Source organism: Odontomachus brunneus, unplaced genomic scaffold (genome assembly GCF_010583005.1).
Source record: "Odontomachus brunneus isolate Ranch 3 - 2012 unplaced genomic scaffold, Obru_v1 Obru_scaffold_138, whole genome shotgun sequence".
NCBI lineage: Eukaryota > Metazoa > Arthropoda > Insecta > Hymenoptera > Formicidae > Odontomachus > Odontomachus brunneus.
In genome coordinates, this window is record NW_022639588.1 from 529,394 (window position 1) to 545,475 (window position 16,082).

General features: G+C 32.0%; 2 protein-coding genes across 2 annotated transcripts in view; both read left to right on the plus strand.

The window, feature by feature from the left end:
• Nucleotides 1-9,640, plus strand: part of LOC116850236 (protein sel-1 homolog 1) — a 61,014-nt gene extending 51,374 nt beyond the window's left edge. The window contains exons 2-7 of the mRNA XM_032828272.1: nt 1,884-2,707; nt 3,572-3,819; nt 5,957-6,436; nt 6,624-6,852; nt 7,018-7,424; nt 8,066-9,640. Of these exons, the coding sequence (XP_032684163.1) occupies nt 2,212-2,707; nt 3,572-3,819; nt 5,957-6,436; nt 6,624-6,852; nt 7,018-7,424; nt 8,066-8,497 (2,292 nt within the window). The 5' untranslated portion in view covers nt 1,884-2,211 and the 3' untranslated portion in view covers nt 8,498-9,640. The remainder of the gene's footprint in view (nt 1-1,883; nt 2,708-3,571; nt 3,820-5,956; nt 6,437-6,623; nt 6,853-7,017; nt 7,425-8,065) is intronic.
• A 277-nt stretch (nt 9,641-9,917) lies between these two features.
• The window catches only part of LOC116850247 (cilia- and flagella-associated protein 157-like), a 17,885-nt gene continuing 11,720 nt past the window's right edge, over nt 9,918-16,082 (plus strand). The window contains exons 1-3 of the mRNA XM_032828286.1: nt 9,918-10,110; nt 10,205-10,476; nt 14,937-15,090. Coding sequence (XP_032684177.1) covers nt 9,998-10,110; nt 10,205-10,476; nt 14,937-15,090 — 539 coding nt within the window. The 5' untranslated portion in view covers nt 9,918-9,997. The remainder of the gene's footprint in view (nt 10,111-10,204; nt 10,477-14,936; nt 15,091-16,082) is intronic.

Here is a 16,082-nt window from a genome sequence, read left to right on the forward strand (position 1 = left end):
TGCACAGAGACATTTAATTAAAATTAAAAATAACTAAATAAATAAAAATAACACGAATAAATAAAAATAAAGTGCATAGAGAAGAATAAGGTGAAAAATATAAGAAGATCCTCTTATATTTTTGTTGATACCAACATATTCCCCATTTAGTTTTCGGCATAATGTCGCGTAATCGGGTATATTCTATTACTAGAAGTGCTATAGTTACGTAACATATACTATAGTGTTTCTAGTAATAGAGTGCACGGATGAAGAATCTGAACGCACCCCAGGTGGAAGTCCGCGCGACAGCCAATCAATATGTTGTTTTTCCGTAAGAGCTAGAAGGTTATTACGGAAAGCAGCATATTGATTGGTTGTCGCGCGAATTTCCGCCGCGCGGCAAGCATTACCGCGTCCTGTGTGCAGGAGCCATTATGGTTACTGTTACGAAAAGCGTGTGTGGCCAGCTTTACCGCGTCCTGTGTGCAGGAGCCATAAGAGGAACAACGCTAGGCAAAACAATTTGAAAATCGGTCAAAATGTGCCGCGTGTGCCGAACTCATGGTCCCTATTTTTGAAATGGTTGCTCTGTTCTTTTTAGCTGCACTACTAAATTAGTGCAATAGAGTGAGAAAAAGTATATTTGTTTCACTTTAACTTATTGGGGTATATCAGTTGGACACAGGGCAATTGGACACAGTCCAATTACAAGTCGCTGTTCCAAGGGACCCTACAAATGTCTCTAATCACACGGTGCTGTGATTGGTTGTGTCCAAGTACCCAACTTATTGCACTAGTTTAACAATGGCTGCGTTCGTTTTGGCGCTTATAACGCGTGTAAGCATCATTTGTCCTTTAGTATTTGATAGAAACAAGGATGAAATGATGCTCAGAGCATTGTAAGCGCCAAAACGAACGCAGCCAATGCAGCTAAAAAGAACAGACCAAGGCCGCATTCCGTTTCACGTATACGCGCGTTAATCTACAGTTCATGTCACGTATATTGTAGGAAATGCGCGCATAATGCGTGAAACGGAACGCAACCCAAGTAAAGCCCATTCTACAATTGCGTAAGCGTAGTCGTGAACGTAAGAGTCAACCAATCCGAATGTTTTATTCACTGATTGCTTTACTCTGATTGGTTGTTGTAATCACTTACAACCACTTACATCCACGTTCACGCAATTGTAGAATGGGCTTAACTTGCGTATACGTAATGACCCTTGCACACTGAATGTGAAAACACTTTTCTCGCAGTAAGAAGCGACGCGGTAGCCAATCAACGTGCAATTTTTCCATAAGAGCTGGAAATTTATTGGCTCGCTTCTTGTCACGCGGCAGACATTTCCACGTTCTATGTACAAAAGCTCTTTTTGTTATTTCGAAGATTAATTGTATTATAAAATAGCTATGTGCAATGATGCTTAGAGTTGCATTCTTAAACATCCTTTTTGAGAAAATTTTATTCCATATTCTATAGTATATGTGACATGAACTATAAATATTGAATAAAGTTTTCCTTGAAAAAAAAAACATTTTGGAATATAACCCAAGAATAAAGGCCCTTCCATTAGACAAGACGGATACATTCTTAAATGCATAAAAAGGATGGACAATCTACCTGTTCGTAACTGTACACATTCTTGTATCGTGTGGATGAACCATAAACTCCAGCATGATCCGGCACATTGGCGTTGACAGATTATTATTGTATCACTAAAGGATCAAGAGGAACAGACAGAAAATTTTTAATTTATAATAGAAAACAAGAAATCTCATTCCCTAACATAAATCACAATTAGTCGCAGTGTCGTTAAAGTTGCGCAGCACAAACGAACGTGACATACATTCATTCGCCACACAAGACTCACGCATTTATTATGGCGATTACATGCTTCTAGTACGAACAGCTGATTCAGCAGATATTTCCCGCGTGGTGAACATAACGTACAATCGGGGAAAAGTGCGAACGGATCGATCGTGACGACAAGGAACGCCGTGGACGGTGCTGTTTTTGTTGACAGAAGATTCCACTCAAGAAAAATGCGTATTGACGTGTCCTAATGACGTAATTGGTCGAGACGGTTCGCACGTATGTCCACGTATGTATCGAGTGCGATCAATCGTGCGTTTCTTATGCAGCAGGATTTTAAGAAGTCGACGAGCGATAACGTCAAGATCACCGGTGTTGTAATGAGGCCGTGAAAAGTGTCATTTGTTCGTCGAGCAATGAAGTCGAACGTGGGTGTGCTGATTCTGCTGCTGTTCCTGACGTCGTGTTCCCGGTCCAATGCAGAATTGGAGAGTGCCGCGAAGAAGCGCGACATCGCGCAAAAGTCAAACTCCAACGAGGAGACAGAGGAGGATGTCACTAACGAGGAGATGGAAAGCGCTTTCGAGCAGCTGCGCGAACTCAGGGCGTTGCGGGAGACTATAATGAAGTTGGTACCAGTGGCGGATCCGCTTATGAATGAAAAAGTCGACAAGCACAGGAAAGAGGATGCAGAGGGTAAAGTGGACAGTGTCAGCAAGGAGAGTCTGGAGAGTTCAGGAACGAGAAATGTATGGATGAAAACTATGATAGCCCAGACAAAGGAAATGGATCCTTTGGACATAAACAGCAAGCAGTTGGATGAGGAAGATATGGAAGCTTGGGAGAATCATGAACAGTTCGAGACACTTGAGGAGGAGGTCCAAGAACCTCTGTCACCAGAACAACAAGCAGGTAAACTATAAAATATTTTGTTATGTTTTACTTGTAAGATATAACACATTAGAAAACAGTACATGCATTCAGCACTGGAACCGTTCACTGAGCGCTCAGTGAGCTCTTAAATATGGTTGATGTCACTCAGAAAAAAGACATGGTGATGGCAACTATGTGTATAGATGACAACTATAAGTTTTGTATATGGAATTAATAAATTCTATAATAAACTATTTTGTAATTGTTGCAACTATAAAACTGAACGTTTAAAAGAATCATACAGTTCTCATAATCATTTAGCATTAGTTGCAATAATCATAAAATTGTTTATTAATGTGGAGTTAAAAAAGATATATATATATATATGTATATATATATATAAACTTGTGTACAAAATTCTATATTAATTTTACATACAAAACAATTGTTCAAGTTTTGTATATAGAATTAGTGTAGAATTAATGTAGAATTTTATATATGATGTGTGTGCAGAATTTATATATATTTTTTCTTTTTAAATTCTATATTAATTCTATGTACAAAACTGCATGCTAATTTTATATATAGAATTAATATATATAGTATAACAAATATTTTATAGTAACTAATCCTTGATCCTAAATGATTATAAGATTCTCCTAAACATTCAGTTATAGTTGCAATATAATTATTAAACTATATATATTAGTTCTACATACAAAACTTGTATACTTTTCACCACCATATTTTTTCTTTTCAATGTATACTTCCAAGTTTGATTAAAATCTCAAAATATATAATCTAATTAGATCTAAAAGTTCACTGTGAGTGCTTAGTAAGCGGTTGCAGTACTGAGTGCATCCATTGTGTTTTCTTCCTGCTATAAATTGAAATGTTTTGCAGCTGAACAATTATTCAAGAATGCTCAAAATACTTTGAATGCAATGCGTGCCAACAAATCTGAGGGCTACGAATTGCTCATTGAAGCAGCACAGTTGGGCCATCGAGAAGCTAGATCTATGTTGGCATGGGCAAGATTGCTCGGGTCTCGTTTAGGTTCCACCTCTTTGAGAATATCTATTGATGATATACCCAGCATATTTGAAATATTCAAAGAACTTGCAGATTCAGGACTTCCGTCAGCTCATATGGTATATACATTGCATACGTGCCATCACCATATTGAATAATAGTAATAGTATTTATAAATAATCAAGTATTTCAAAATGAAATATCTAAATGCTATAGATAAATCTTCTATTTTCCAATCACTAAAACAATTACTTGAATATCTTACATATACATATCACAAATTGTAAGAAAATATTGCAAACTGTTTTTCAAGTACTATCCAATATTTTAAAAAGTAATTTTTGTTCATCATTTCATAAAAATTATTTCATGAAGAAAAGTTTCTATAAACATATGGTCTCAAAGGCCTTGTTTCAGGAATACAGATGTTGAAAATTCTATAAAATTGTTATTTATATTATATAATACCCAAACGAAATTTTTTTTTTCAAACTCGGTCTAACAAGACACGATAATATCTTAATTTTTATCTATAGTTGCCGTTTTGTTAGGAGTCAAAATAAACTTTAGGTAATATATTATCTTGAACTTGGATACTCGCCGTCGAAAATGTTTAGTATTTTTTTTTTTGTAAGTTTTTGGAACCTATCTGTCTTGTTCATTGAGGGAATTTATTTTCCAATAAAAGAACTCTCTAATTGGATAAAAAGAAAGACAGATAGGTTCCTTACAATAGGAAACTTACAAAAAACCAGACAACCTTTTCAACGGCGAGTGTACGTCAATGGGTCGAGTCAAAATATTTTGCCGATTATTATTATTTCATTTATTAAAAAATGTACTCTTGGTAAATTCCGATAAAACTATTTGAGATATATTTTAATGCGTTTAATTTTTTAAGTACAGAAATGCGCAATATACAGGATAGGGAAAAAAAGTCGGTACCTCTGAATAACTCGGAAAATGTAAGTTTTATAGAAAAATGTTTTAGACAAAAGTTATAAGGTTCAAAAAGATATATATAATGGTAATATTTATTTGACCTTGAGTGGCGCTGCTAAGGTCAGGTCGAAGTCAACTTTGTTTTTTTAAATAAAGATATGTATTTCTTATTACAGAATTTTATTCTACATAAAGAAACAAACTTTTGTTTGAAAAACTTTTTCATATGATTCTATTTTCTAAGATATTTACGGAAATATCTACAAAATTATTGGTTTCAATAATTTTTTACTCGAATTTTACCAATTTTACCAAAAAATAACAAAAGATAAAAATTATCTATTTTCTTCTCATACAGCTCTGGGAATTTCTTCAGAATTTTCTAATTAACTTTTAGTACTGCATTTTTTGCATTTTCTTGAAGTAATAAAACGTTTATATAAAATTCTGAAAAAATTCTCAGAGCTCTATAAGAAGAAAATCGATAATTTTTATATCTTGCTATTTTTTGATAAAGTTGAGAGAATACGATTTTTTAAAAAATACGATTAAAAAATTATTGAAACCAATAATTTTGTAGATATTTCTATAAGTACTTAGAAAATAGAGGTCGTTTTCAAACAAAAGTTGAAAAGTTAAAAAATGTTTTCAAAAGTTGTTTCTTTACGTAGAATAAAATTTCGTAATAAAAAACATGTTTCTATTTAAAAAAGCAAAGTTAATCTCGACTTGACCTTGGCGGTGCCACCCAAGGTCAAACTGATAAGATCAAACTGATAAGATTAACTGATACATTACTTTATATATTGCAACTTTTGTCTGAAATATTTTTCTCAAAAGTAAATACTTTCCGAGATATTCAGCCGGTCCGGGACATATGGGACATATGTGTATATGTGTGTGTGTGTATGTGTACACACACATATATATATTATAAATTTAAATTTTATCTTCAATATATTCTTTTATATATTCTTTTGCTTTTTGTGTTTAATAGTTTTATTAAGAAAAATTATAAAAATAATTTTATAGAATTTTTAATACTGTGTATCTTTGAGATCTTATATTTATTAAAATTTTTTTTTCATACAATAAATCAAATTCTAAAATATTGAACAAAACTCCAGAAACATTCTGCATATATACTGTTTATTTTAAATATATACCATTTATATATTATTGTTTATAGATTAGATATTGTGCAGCTCAAATAGAAACTGGTAGTAATAAGAATTTTGTAAATACTTGTTTTCTTATATGCACTTCTAATAGTAAGCATCGAGAAGAATTAAGTAAAACATTGTATTCACGCAGGGAATGGGATTTTTATACGCGACCGGTATTGGTGGTGTTAATGCATCTCAAGGGAAAGCTCTGCTTCATTACACTGTAGCCGCTCTTGGGGGCGATACTCGGGCACAGATGGTAATGGGACATCGTCACTGGGCAGGATTGACGACAACACCATCCTGCGAGCGAGCGTTAGATTATTATCGAAAAGTGGCGAAGAAAGTTGCAGAAGAAGTGTCGCTCAGCGGTGGCCCGATCGTTCAGCGAGTCAGGTTATTGGACGAGTACGAAAATCCGGGGTACAATTCTGGCATCTTCGATCAGGACTTGATAGAATACTATCAGTTGTTGGCAAAAAAAGGTGACACTCAGGCACAAGTCGGACTCGGTCAGCTGCATTATCAAGGAGGTAGGGGAGTACCTTTGGATCACGAAAAAGCTGTACAATATTTCCAACATGCTGCTGATGCCGGCAATCCCGTAGCGATGGCTTTCCTTGGAAAGGTATGTATAACTATAAAGTGTATATACTATAAAGTAATAATACTATGATAAAACTGTTTCCAATAAGACTATTAGTTCGTTCAAAATAAATTACAATATTAATCTTAATGGAAAATATCCAATATAATTATAGCATACATGATCTCTTTTGACTCTTAATCTTCTAACTACTCATATATGTTTACAGATCTATTTAGAAGGGAGTGAAATTGTGAAGCAAGACAATGAAACAGCATATAAATATTTTAAAAAGGCAGCTGAACTGGGCAATCCAGTAGGTCAAAGTGGATTAGGCTTGATGTACTTATATGGAATGGGAGTAGAAAGAAATACAGGTAAAGCGTGGCAATATTTTCATCATGCTGCAGAACAAGGCTGGGTCGATGGACAATTGCAATTAGGCAATATGTATTTCAGTGCGTATTCACATATTTATATATCTATGTTCTATTAACATCTATTATGCATTGCAATTCGCATTGCATCTTGTACATACTTTTAATTCGTTTTTCATTTTAATTAATCATTTTAACTAATTAACTGCTGATTTTTAAATAAATAGTATTAAATTCATTTTTCAGGTGGTATCGGTGTTAAACAAGATTACAAAATGGCAAATAAATATTTTAATTTAGCCAGCCAATCGGGTCATGTGCTAGCATACTATAATCTCGCTCAGATGCATGCTAGTGGCACCGGCATGGTGAGAAGTTGTCCCCCGGCTGTGGAATTAATGAAAAATGTCGCCGAAAGGGGAAAATGGAGCGATCAGTTAATGGTGGCGCACACTGATTACAGAGAAGGCAGGGTGAATGAAGCATTTCTAAATTATGCCTTATTCTCTGAGATGGGTTACGAGGTCGCGCAAAGTAACGCGGCATTTATCTTGGACAAAGAAGAGACCGATGTTCTGTCGGAAGAGGAAGGCTTAGTCCGGGCTTTAGCGTTATGGACGCGAGCCGCCGCGCAAGGATACTCAGCGGCACAAGTATGAATATCAATATTTTTTACCGATAAGAAGATGCAGAGTTGGGAGATTATTTTTTCAAAATAATTCGTTATTTATTACTTATTTGAAAAAAAATCAATACCGTTATTATTACTCATTTTTGAAAGTAGCTAATTACAATAGGACCAAAAAAAATTTTTTGCAAATTATATATATAAACACACACACACACACACACACACACGAGTGTTTCCTCTAACTCGACCATTTAAAATATCTCCGTTGTTTTTGATGATACGGAAAAATACTATGGGGAAAACTTGTTCGATTGTTCGAATTAATTGAAGAGTTAATTGCTAAAAATTTTTTTTTGTGATTTCTATGTTATCATTATTCAGAAAATAACGAGTTGTTACGCTTTTCATTACTTTTTTCTTCAAGTTTTAAAAACTTATTTTTACAATTTGCTGCTGCTTATCTAATGTATGTGTATTCTGCAAAATAACTAAAAAAGTAATAATAATGAAAAAATAACTAATAATTGCTAATGAAACAAAATAATGCTATTATTGAAAAAAGACAATTTATATCAGTCATTAATAACCTTGCAAAGATATATACAAACGAAATTCATATTTGTATTTCTTCATCAAACGTGAGCAATTTGTGTTTCGTTTTAGGTGAAACTTGGTGATGCGCATTATTATGGCAGAGGAACCAAAGTGGATTACGAGGCTGCTGCAGGTCACTATCGTTCAGCATCCGAGCAACAACACAACGCTCAAGCTATGTTCAATTTGGGTTATATGCACGAGCGCGGCCTAGGCTTAGCGAAGGATCGTCACTTGGCCAAGCGATGCTATGATTTGGCCGCGCAAGCCAGTCCCGACGCGCAAATACCAGTAACGCTAGCTCTTATTAAACTCTCCTTCCTCTTCAGCCTGGATTATCTACAAGAGTTCAGTTTGGTCGATCAGCTGGATAAGTGGGATCAGCTGCTCGGGCAAAACTGGGATCTTTATCTTATCGGATTTCTTACGGGAATGCTTAGTCTTATTATATACTTCCGCAGACCGCAGCCACCTCCCCCACCGAGACCTCCTGTTAACTAAATTTTGTACCTTTACCGATTATTTCATATATATATATACATATATACATAAATTTTCCTAGGCTAAGCTTGGAAAGAATTTTATAAGAGATTCGTATACCGGGAAATCATTTTTGATAACGTAATTCATCCTTCCCAAAGTAATGCAGGCTGTATAATCTCGAGTTCGATATTGTTTTGAGCACGTTTAATGTATCGTGAATACTTTACTTTTGACCAGTAATAATAAATTCATCGAGCATTGTGATGCCTCAGATGGCATACGCAACCGGTAAATATTGTGTTTACTACACTATATTACCATTTTCTCATACGCTTATTTAATTATTATCACATACATAGGCTCTGAGCTTAGTTCCTAGTTTGTAAAGTTCCATTATTATGCTCAATGTATGACATGTTTGTCGAGATATCGTCTACAAATGAACTTATTAATGACTGGTTTATCGCAAATTTTAGATCCCTCTTGTTCGCAAAGTAATATGAAAAATGCAAGTCAATTTCGTTCACAATTCCACATGATTTTTATATAGGAATGCAAATTTAAGCTGCCCTTGCAGCGATATTTTATGATTAGTTTTTGCAGATAAAGACGATTGTATACATATGTAGTTTTTTCAGTGGCATATTTTTAACTATGTTAAACTACACATAATATACATTAAGATATTATAAGATTTCTGTAATATAAAGTAAGAATTAAAAAGGTTATTGATTATTTATCTAATAAAATTGTTTTATTGCCAAAGAATGTTACGATTTTGATATTATCGTGACACGCATGGTATTATCGTGGCTGTGGAAACGATTGTGAATATATGCAGATAATCCGACTTGTAAATTGTGTAAACCAGATATAAACATTATTAGCGAATCGAAAGCAATATCACTTTAGAATACCCTGTATATATGTGCAAATACTTATTGCGTTTATTTGTTATTTTTCGTTAATTATTTGCTGCGTTACTGATATTATCAATAAGTACTATGTAAGAATTAATGTGCTATTTCAATCGATATTATGTTAATTATTATATTGAAATTTATTTATGCACCTCGTACTCGTGTACCTGTATCTTTCACATGAGAGACGCTATAAATATTTATATTAGTTCTCAGGGAATAAAACAACAAAGGAATGAAAGATTGGCTTTAATAATAAGAGCTGTTATTGGGTGCAATAATATAATTTAACAGAGAGAGAATAAAATTATTTTCGATTGTGTGTGACAGTGTAAAATATACGCGTACATTTTGTTGTGATATATATGATTTGTTATCTTTGCCATGGCAACGAAGATGGGCATACGAGTCCGATGCTACATTGACGTTTAGTATCAGCAAGACAATGCAGTAACTTCCATTATATTTACAAGGATTTCCGACTTGATCATGAAATTTTATCTCGACGACGTGTTTTAAAACAAAGCCGTGAAAACAAAAAAGATAACAATTTGGCGTCTCATGTATAATCGATAACGAAGTAAATAACAATATCAAGATGTTAAAAAAGAAGAAAGGTGGGGGTGAGAAAGTACGGAAAAAGTGTGTAAACGAGAGAGAAACGGTATCCTACGAACAACAAATCCTAGACTACAATAAACAATTGTCACGGTTCGTTTATGAAAAGATCGATAATGACACTCGCGAAATTTTCTTCTGTTTTTCGTACAAGGCTTAATTTTCTTCCGCGCAACTCTGTTTCAAGACTACGCAGTCGAAATGAAGAACTGGAAAACGAGGTGAAGGTCATAACGAAAAAATTTGAACAGCTGAAAGAGGATCGATCCGACGTCGTGGCGCATTTGAAGCGTAACTTGGAAGAGAAGACGGAAGAGGCGCGAGAGTTGAACGAACGTTTGTCGGCTTTGGAGGAATTACGAAAGCAGGAGCAAGCTGAAGCTAAAGAGAAAGAGAGTGCAATGGAACTCGAGTATCGCACTATGGAGAATACTTTAACCGCCGAAGTAAAACTCGCCGGTAACATATCGTGTTACAATTGTAGTCAGTGGAAGAAAGTTTGCAACATTTTTTTTGTTTGGAAAAGTTGCTTTTAAAAAATAAGATAAAAATACCAATCCCCCCTTCCTCGGACACATACCAATCCGAAGCATTCTTATTGTTTTGGCCTTTAAATACGAATATTTAAACTTTCAACATAGAATGTATGTATACTATACTTAATATTTGTATATATATTTTATGTTGAAAGTTTAATCTATATTTAAAGACTACAATAACAATGTCTAGGATTAGACATATGTCCGAATAATAGTACTTTTATCTTAACTTTCCAGATATCACAGAGAATTCAAAAAGAATTCAATCGTATGTTACCAAAATTCTGAGTTCATTTTCAGATGCAAAAAGAATTCTTCAGAGTTTAGTTTAGTGAAAAGAATTCTTTTTGCACCCAAAATGAACTCAGAATTGGTGATATATGACTGAATTCTTTTTGAATTTTCTGTGCTATCTGAATTGTTATCGTTATTCGTTACTCACTGAAAAAATTAACTGGTTATCGCTATTCAAAAAATAACGAATCGTTATAATTTTCATTACTTTTCTCACCAAATAGACCTTTTTTTTAATGATTCTCTTCTGCCCATTTTTTCATAGTATAGTCAGTGGCACAAGACATGCACAGTCGAGAGCAAAACTATTTGAAACATTTTTTTTTCCAATGAAGTTACAGCGCTCCGAGTTATCATAATTGCGAACAATTGCTGACGAATTTGCGCAATAATTGGTCAATAACAAGAGATAATCAATCACTGCACAAATTCGTCAGCGATTGCTTGCAATTTAGAACACTGCAACTTCACTGGGAAAAAAGTGTTCAAACCGTTTTGCTCTCGACTATATACTGTTTTTCTTAAAAAACAGAATCTTTTTCAAAATTATCAACACTGTCTTAATGCACATTATAAGCACTAAAATGCGTTTACCTAGTCCGACGTCCAGTTCCTCAGCAATGTTACATGTAACAGAATATCACTGTTATACAACACGTATATTATATAACAATTACATTATTGAGTAAGAAATTATAACTAACAAGTATGTTATATGTAACATTGTGTTTACTGGCTCCATTATTGACTATGCTTCAGCAACGTCGAGACATGCTCTCAATGATCAATTATGAGATTTTCCGCTAATGTTCTCGGGTAACGAAGCTGATACAACCGTTTCAAGATGAAAACTCTTTTTTCTAAAGATTTATCTTCATGATTATCTATATATTTTTAATGGGATTAGCGTCGGGAGACTGTGAGAGTCAATTCATTGTAATCCTAGTAAACGTCAAGTAACAGTAACATCATAATGCGTGTATTATATAACAATTATATTGTTGAGTAGGAAATTGTAATATTGATGTTATGATACTGTTACTTGGTGTTACTTTGGGAAGATACTATTTTCACACGTTTCCATTCCAGAAAACTTCGTTGAAAACATGCCTCAATGCTGCTAAAACATATTTAACAATGTAGGGGACTAGATATTGTACTAGATAAACATGTTTTAATGCATATATTTGTAAATTAAGACTACCCAGCACACACACACACACACACACAGAGAGAGAGAGAGAGAGAGAGAGAGAGAGAGAGAGAGTGAAATAACTAACAAAAATTTTAAGGCTAATGAGGAGTGAACATGCATGTAGTAGTTATCTTAATATTATAAACGTGTAATATTAAGATAATACTACTACATCCGTGTTCGCTCTTCATTAACCTTAGAATCTTTGTTAGTTATTTGAATAATATAAAGAAGCTTCATATATAATTTAGAAAAAGAGAGAGAATATAATTATTATACATGGTTGGGTAGTAACTAGTTAAAAAGTTAAAAGTTAACTTAAAAAGTTAAAAAGTTAAATAGCTTTAACTTAATTTAGTTACATTTTTACACTCTTATCTTTTAACTTAGTTATATTTTATCGGTAACTATTAATTTTTAATTCAATTATTTTGAAGTTAACCATGCCATAAAGGTGATGTCGCGAAAGGCTGTTCAGTGCAGGAGGGCTTATTTTCGACAATCTTCGAGGAAAAATGTCCGATAAAATTTTACAAAAAAACTTTATTACTTAAATTTAACAAGTATCTGTAAATAAAACATGTCTCCAAATAAAATGTATATTTGTTTTTCCGTTATTTGTAAAACTGAAATCCTGAAGTCATAAAATGAAACAAATTTAACTTTTAACTTTTTAATTACTTTTTTTATTAACTTAACTTTTAATTCAATTAATTTCATTATGGGTTAACTTTATCTTAACTAACAAGGAACATTCGCGAAGTGTGTCTCCGATTTCGATGAAACTTGGCATATTTATAGAGTGGCCAAAAATAAGAGACCCATATCTTTTTTATCGGCAATGGCGCAGGTTTAAGGGATGAAACTACCCCTCAAAGTTTCAAACAAAAGTTATGCGGTTTTTTATAAAAAATAAAATGGGCTAAAAAGTTTTTCTCTATCTCCAATAATTACGGAGATAGCAAAAAAGGCATGAAACTTTGAGGGGTAGTTTCATCTCTTAAACCTAAGCCATTGCCGATAAAAAATATATGGGTCTCTTATTTTTGGCCATTCTATAAATATGCCAAGTTTCATCGAAATCGGAAACACACACTTCGCGAATGTTCCTTGTAAGTTAAATTTTTAAAGCCATTAACTTTAACTTAACTTAGTTAAAAAAAGAAGTTAACTTACCCAATCTTGCTATTGTATAACATAGAAGTAATATGTGATATAACTGCTGTTATACATTATTAATATATAATATAACTGCTGTTATACGTTATTAATATTGAGGTTACTTAATTTCCTTTTATAACAGTAATATAACTGTGTTTTAAAACTGTAATATTACTTTGTTATGTACTGGTTATAACAGTATGACAGCAACACAACTTAAATATAAAATGTTATATAATAAGTATAGTATTCGCGTTATGTTTATGTTATATAACATTTTTATGTGCAAATGTCAGATCGTCCTTAAGATGACGTCTATTTCTCGTATATTAACATGATGCGTTAACGCATATAAGAATGTTGATCACGGTATACGACAAAACTTGTATTATGATAATCACTCTTATAATAAAGTAGCACACTTTTTGATTCATGATTATTACTTTCATTAATAATAATCGCTCTCACCGAAATATCATGTATAGTCATAGGAGTGAATAAATATTAATAGCTAATCAATTAAAAATGGCAAAATATTTTTATATTATTATACTCCTGCTAAAAATAACCCGGGAAAAAAGTTCATATATAATCATATAAAAATATATATGATTTTTTGTATATAATTATATATGAATTTTTTTGTTTTTATATATATATATGACCTTATATATTAACATATTTAATTATATGTATCCATACATAAAACAAATACTGTTGAATAAAAAAAGAAAAACATAATTTAATTAAATTACGTATATAAATTATATAAATATATATATAATATATATATATATATATATATATATATATATATATATAATCTTTTAATAACATGTTACTTACACGTTATATTAACCTTACATAACTGTGATTTATAGGAAATTATTACTGACGTATATAAAATCTAATGCATTTGTTTTATATTATGTGTTACATTTCGTTACATTATTTTACGTTATTTGGAACATTATGAAACCTTTATATCTATATGAATTTATTGCACATGCGCAATAAATTAATTTTATAGATGTTCTAAGAATATTTTTTTCTATTATAAATATATAATAGAATTTCTGTATGTATTATTGTAAATATAATCATAGAATATCAAATTCAGATATTCTGGAATTAAGAACATTCGTATTTCATAAGATTATATTCATAACATTTTTTATGCTATCTGGGGCGTTACTTCCCAACATTATTGTTTTTACGATAATACTGCGATTCTAAACAGAATCGTAAGATTCGTAACTTGCTCGTAAGAACTTGTGAGTAAACCTACAATTCTATACGTCATATATCATATGATCATTCATACGATCATATATCATATGATCATTCGTAAATATCTACGATTTCACGTAACTTACAATATCTATAAGTAATCATAACATTTATAACATATGATACGCAAAATAGATAAATACATAGAATTGTATCTACTCATAAGTTCTTACGAATTTTATGAGAACAAAAAAGTTATGAGGCTTACGATTCTGTCTAGAATTGCAGCGTAAGTTTTGCAACATATCCGTATCCAACAGGAGAATTTGTTTTTTCGTAATTCTCAGAAGATAAATTTTTCTATTGAATATTGAGTGCCTTCTGAATTGTATCAAAATAAAAGTGTTGCAACTTTCGTTTCACCGACTGTACATACGGTAGAAGTATGAATAAACACACAGGAAACAAAGCGTTATGCATCATTTTACATTTTACATTAGCTGGCAAGCTGAACGCATTGGAAGATTGGAGATTAGCTCGTTTAGATCTGATGCATAAATTCGAGGCACAGGAAGAACGAATTGCGAAGCAAGAGGAATCGCACAAAACGGCACTCTACGAGACTGAGAAGTCTGTTATCATCACGAAAGCAAAGTAAAAATCTCTTTTTAATAACATGAACGTCGAAGTAACTTGAAAAAATCATTATTTTTTCCACAAAAAATTATTCCTTTAAATATCTTGGAAAGAGCAGGGAGGGTAATCTCACAACTGAAAATTCACCTAAAGTGATAGTGAAAATATTGTCATTCAGAATAGCAAGAGTGAATATTTCTAATTAACTAATAATTAGTTAATTCAAATTAAGTAATATTTGATTGACAACTTTTAATCCGTATATAATTATACATCTATGGTTGCTGAGAAATAGATAATTTATATTCCAATTACACAATATTTTAGCTATCGATGTATGTATATATATATACACATAGGGTGCAGCAAAAGTATCGGACCGGTAAAATATCTCGAAAAATATAAGTTTTACAGAAAATTGTTTCAGAAGTTATAGGGCTTAGGAAGATCTATTTAGTGATTTTAATACTTTGACTTTGGATGACGTCGCCAAGATCAAATCGAAGTCAACTTTGCTTTTTTAAATAGAAACATATATTTTTTATTACGGAATTTTATTATACGTAAAGAAACAAACAACTTTTATTTGAAAAAAATTTTTATACGATCTTCATTTTCTAAGATATTTACGGAAATATCTAAAAAATGATTGGTTTCAATAATTTTTTACTCGAATTCTATCAATTTTACCGAAAAATAGCAAGAGATAAAATTACCCATTTTTTTCTCATAGAGCTCTGAGAATTTTTTCAGTTTTTTTAAAACTTTTTAGTACTTCAAGAAAATGTAAGAAAATGCAGTACTAAAAAGTTAATTTAAAAATTCTGAAAAAATTCTCAAAGATCTATGAAAAGAAAATAAACAATTTTTATCTTTTGCTATTTTTCGGTAAAGTTGATAGAATTAGAGTATATATTCGATATATACTCGATATATCGATATATAGAGAATTATATATATATATATATATATATATATATATATATATATATATATATATATATATATAT